At 46.5% G+C, this 5,000-nt stretch overlaps 1 protein-coding gene across 5 annotated transcripts in view; it reads left to right on the top strand.

Moving 5' to 3' along the window:
* vps8 (VPS8 subunit of CORVET complex) overlaps nucleotides 1-5,000 on the top strand; it is a 69,633-nt gene that overhangs the window by 27,246 nt on the left and 37,387 nt on the right. For all 5 annotated transcript variants that reach the window (XM_035534845.1, XM_035534844.1, XM_035534843.1 and 2 more), the window contains 6 exons: nucleotides 154-210; nucleotides 350-432; nucleotides 1,195-1,279; nucleotides 1,444-1,542; nucleotides 2,387-2,476; nucleotides 4,063-4,109. In XM_035534845.1, the coding sequence (XP_035390738.1) occupies nucleotides 154-210; nucleotides 350-432; nucleotides 1,195-1,279; nucleotides 1,444-1,542; nucleotides 2,387-2,476; nucleotides 4,063-4,109 (461 nt within the window). The remainder of the gene's footprint in view (nucleotides 1-153; nucleotides 211-349; nucleotides 433-1,194; nucleotides 1,280-1,443; nucleotides 1,543-2,386; nucleotides 2,477-4,062; nucleotides 4,110-5,000) is intronic.

Raw genomic sequence — 5,000 nt, 5'->3', positions numbered from 1 at the left:
CTTGAGTCTAAGGCTGTTTTCAACATCATGATGATGTTGATTAGCCCAACCAAGGCTAATTTACGCCACCCTACCCAAGACTAAGTGTGTGTGAGTGTGAGCAGCGTGAGAAGTGGTGTGATGGCGTGTCTACTCGGCCGTGTGTCTGTGCAGGTTCTGGAGTTTCTGTGCAGTCCAGACGACGACACCAGGCACACGGAGAGACAGCAGGTAAGACACCTCCTGTTTTTGTCAGAGGCTGTGAGATTAGCAACGTGGCGCACGTCCAAGCGTCCGTCTCCTTGACCTTAACGAGCCGCTGGTCCAGTCAGGCCAGGCGAGTGACTCACGGCAGTGGCGGGTGTTACAGGTGCTGCTGGAGTTACTTCAGGTGGGAGGTGTGGTCCAGTTCGACCAGGGACGCCTCCTCGCCCTCGCAGAGAAGGCGGAGTTGTAAGTATTTGTCCAATCACGTTGAAAAGGCGGAGTCATAAGTATTTGTCCAATCAAGATGAAAAGCAAGAATACAAGACAGACAGATTATCCAGCTGAGATGAGACTCTCGAAACTGTCAGATATTAAAGCATATAATTCTAGTACTGATAAGATGATGGCAACCGGTCAGTGTTGCATTTAAAGAGGACAGCAAACCTCATCATCACTCTCCCTGTTCAAGAAACTCAGCGCTACACGAAGCTCTTAATATTTAACAAATACAGACATATTCAGTCACGAGCACTGCACTGTTTAATAGAACTTTCTGATCAGTCAACATTTTCAACGTCAGTCTCTTGAGTAGATGGAGTAGATGTGATTATACTGCGCAGTGTTTTATTACCGTAGGCCCGTTGAGAGGGCGGGTCATCCCCCCCCAGACATCTGGCTCTAATTACTGTACCTTCACGTACCTTCAATTAACTTCACTTAATGGGGTTTGTATAATTAGGGAGCAGTTAAAATGAACAGTATTGATTTTCTTCTGAGTGATTCAGGACGTTCCAGGCAGGGAAGGTTTAGCATTAATTCCAGCAACTCATGTTTTATTTCCTCCATCCATCCCCTTTCTTATTATGTACCCCTCATTCACTCCTCCCCCCTTCTCTCTCTCTCTCTCTTTCTCTCTCTCTCTCTCTCTCTCTCATATAATCCCTCTTTCTCTTGCTCTCTGTTTTTCTCTCTTCACCTCCGTGACCTTCCCCTGCTGTCTGCCTGCAGCTATCAGATCTGTGAGTTCATGTATGAACAGAAACACCTTTATGATCGAATCATCGACTGCTACCTCAAGGACCCCTTAAGAAAGGTACATTGCTCGCTCTCTCTCTCTCTCTCTCTCTCTCTCTCTCTCTCTCTCTCTCTCTCTCTCTCTCTCTCTCTGACTCTCCCTTCTCCATTTTCCCTCCTTTAATCTCTCTCTCCCTCCTCGTCCATCTCTAATGGCGCGTTCTCCCTTCGCTCTGGCTCCAGGAGGAGATTTATAACTATGTCCACAACATCCTGTCCCTGCCTGGATACAGCCCGAAGGACAAGCAGACCGCGCGGAGGAAGGCCCTGGAGCACGTTAAGGCCAGTCAAATTGAGCAAGTTTAGATTAATAATGAGTAAGAACCAATGGGGACCAGACAGCAGTCATTTCAGCGGTCTAACAGTGGCTAACAGTGAGACGTTCTCCATTCTTCTACCACTCCGGCGAGGACCGCCGAGATGTTTGGTGACTCTCGGCGTAAATGGTTTGCTTGCAACAAATCCGGGTGGACCAGTATGTTGGAGATTGAAATGACACATTCACATTGTTTTGTTTTTTTTGGTATTTTTTTGGTATTTTCTTGTTTTTTTGGTGTTTATTTGATATTTAATCCATTTTGGATGTGTTTGAATCTGGACGTGGGGGAATCGTAAACTGTACTACACTAACAAACTGATACAGAAAACAGGCTCATATGGATATTCTAGAGAAATAACCCAAGACCTCCTTCAGAATTCTGCTGCTGTGTGTGTGTGTGTGTGTGTGTCTGTGTGTGTGTGTGTTTGTGTGTACTCATGAAGTGTGTCACTTCTATGTTGACTGTGGCTTCTGCGTGGCCACATTCCCTTATATATTTCAGTTGCCTTATTGGTTAATTTTAATGTTAAATAAATGAAACAGCCGAGGGCCGTCTGTGGGCAGGCATTTGAAGCTCATGAATCTAGGGAATCATTTCATTCATTGCACCTCACTATAGTCATTACTCACAGAATCACTCCCACGTGCATTTCTGCTTGGTTGGAGGCCAGTATTGCATGTTTTGATTGGTCGCTTTGTCTCTTACAGGATCTGTTTAGCATTAATGTGCCTTAGGTGGTCAGAGTTTACGTCATTACTTCCTTAGTACTGATGTTTACTTCTGATTGGTCATTTGTCCTCTTGCAGGAACTAGTCCGCATTAACCCAGCGAAGACGGCCGAGCTGGTGGCTGGTCACTTCGGCGGTGAGGTGGAGTGCATCATCACGGCACTACAGGTCAGTGCTGACTGTCCCTCTCAGTGTGCCGTAGCATTTTCAATATTTTAGCAGTGCAAGCATTTTAGACCATGGCTGACCAAACGTAGTGGAGCCGTGCGATTCTAAAAGGCGCCTGCACAGCAACAACTGCGACTTGAATGCCAGTGTAAGACTTGGCGGGAATATTCTCATTGTTCAGCCCGGTTATAGCGGCTGCATAAACGCACGCCCTTAACACACTTATTACTGTCAGTCTGGTGCAGTGAAAGTGCACTGTGCCTGTGGAGGAGTAATGGTCATCCTCAAAGGATGAGGCCACTACCAAATCACCCGTCTCTACTTCAGTGCACTCAACAGATCAATAAGGCTGTGTGTGTGTGTGTGTGTGTGTGTGTGTGAGGGAGACATGAAGATAGACAGCTTCCATACATTACCCATTGTTGTGGACTGAGATAGTGTCAGTGCATCTATGAGAGGGGAGAAGAAGCAAATGCCTGAAGCGTGTGTGTGTGTGTGTGTGTGTGTGTGTGTGTGTGTGTGAATACTTAGCTTAACACCACAAAATGCAGCTTTAATATGAAAAACAAAATATTTCATTCAGGATTCGCTCGGGGTCATGGTTATGATTAGGTGTAGCTACTGCAGTACTGGGTTACAGTAATACATAGTTGGAACCTCCCTATAAAGGTGTGTGTGCGAGTGAGTGAATAAATGGATTAGGCCCTATCAGCAGTGCCGTGTGGAATTGGCTCTGCCTTATCATAGGCACTGGCTGAGAAGCGTTAATTGAAAAGTCCGATAACGGAGCAGCTGCGTGTGCTCTGAAGAGATGAGAAGGAGAAATAAAGTGTTTATCCACGTGCCATGCTTTGGGCTGGTGTAAGACCTGCCGCTGCATTAATAACGCTGCAGCCGCCCCAGAGATATCCGCCCGGCGACACAAAACAAGTGTTTCTGGGGGGGGGGGGGGGGGGGGGGGGTGATAACCGTGAGGACTAGATGATGGCAGCAAAAACATGAATTTGGCACAGAAAGATTCAAGCAGGAAATTCTGCAGGAACCCCTGAGTATGAACGTGATAACAGCAGCAAAGCTGATACCCATGTTGTTGTTTTATGAGCTTTATTTTTAAAAACATTTGGATGGTCACGGAATCAAATAGTCCATAGACAAGATCCACATCTCTGTGCGCTGATTGTTATCTAGCAGCTTAGCTCTGACATAGAAGTTATTAAATCATATTTAATAATATTCATCTTAGTGCTGCACGTTCCATTGTTGGTTAATTGATATCCTGCAGTTGCCCTCGTAATACTGACATCGCTGACATCTTCAAATAAACCTTCTGGCGTGTGTATCTGTTTGCCGTCGTGTCCTCTGAGCTTGTAGCGTGGAGAGCAGTATTTATTAGGGCAAGTCCAAAAGGGTTTAAATACAAGTACTAATAAGGGTTAAAAAGACACAGGTGAAGGTAATGAAACGCGGAAGTAAACAGAAACGGAGGTGCTGAGAAGCTGCCTGAGAACAAGGAGCAATAACTGATCTGGAAGAGCAACTAGAGAACCTTGTCTCACTTCTGCTCTGGTGTGCTTCTGTCCCTGCAGGATGATTATTTGGTGTTCCAACTCCTGAAGAACCTGCTGGATCCAAGGTAAAATAAATAAAAATAAATAAATATATATATATATATATATATATATATATATATATATATATATATATATATAAAGATTGTATAGAAGCAAGTTTTAGTTTCCTTTTAGTTTTCTTTAGTGAGTCCCTATGCCTCCCTCTCTCCCTAGAGCCTTGTGTCATTTTGATGGAGAGAAAAGTGCATTAGCTGTTATCTTATTCTCTTGCACGCGGTGCAGTGATAGTGGAGCGGGTTCCCCTGCCCCCGTGGGCATTAGCTGTCCTCCGCTGGGTGACTGTAGCAGAGAGGAGAGCAGGTCGATGAGGGCGTCCGGCCCGCGCGGGGAGGAGTCTTATCGCCTGCAGCCGGACAGACGGGTGTGGACATGTGCAATCAGGCTCGGCCCGGGCTGCAGTCGCCTGGGGCGACGGGCGACAGGCTTTCCGTCAGGGCCGGCGGCCCGGCCAGCCAATCGGGGGCAGAGCCGCCGCCTCAGAACATCAGAGCAGTTGAGGAAGGGTGAGGGAGGAGGCGTATGCAGCGTGGTTCTGGGAAGCACACTGCAGAGGCAGATGACAGAGCTCGGATATTGGGGAAGATGGACCAACAGACATCTGATATAGGGGAAAATAGACCAACAGTGATCTAATATAGGGGAAGATGGACCAACAGAGGTCTGAAATTGGGGAAAATAGACCAACAGAGATCTGATATTACTGTGTCTGTAATGGATAGTTTAAAATTAGATCAAAAGAGGTGTGTGAGAGAGGGTGTCTTCTGGTGTTTTGTGCATCATTCCATGACCTTGACCACCTATCTGGAGCTGCCTGGAGACATGCATGCGCACACACACGACTGCTTGCTGGCAGGGCTTCAGACCTGTCTCTGTTCCTTGCTGTGACTGACCTA

The sequence above is a fragment of the Electrophorus electricus genome, chromosome 16, assembly GCF_013358815.1.
Source record: "Electrophorus electricus isolate fEleEle1 chromosome 16, fEleEle1.pri, whole genome shotgun sequence".
Lineage (NCBI taxonomy): Eukaryota > Metazoa > Chordata > Actinopteri > Gymnotiformes > Gymnotidae > Electrophorus > Electrophorus electricus.
This window is presented reverse-complemented; position numbering and strand designations above follow the sequence as displayed.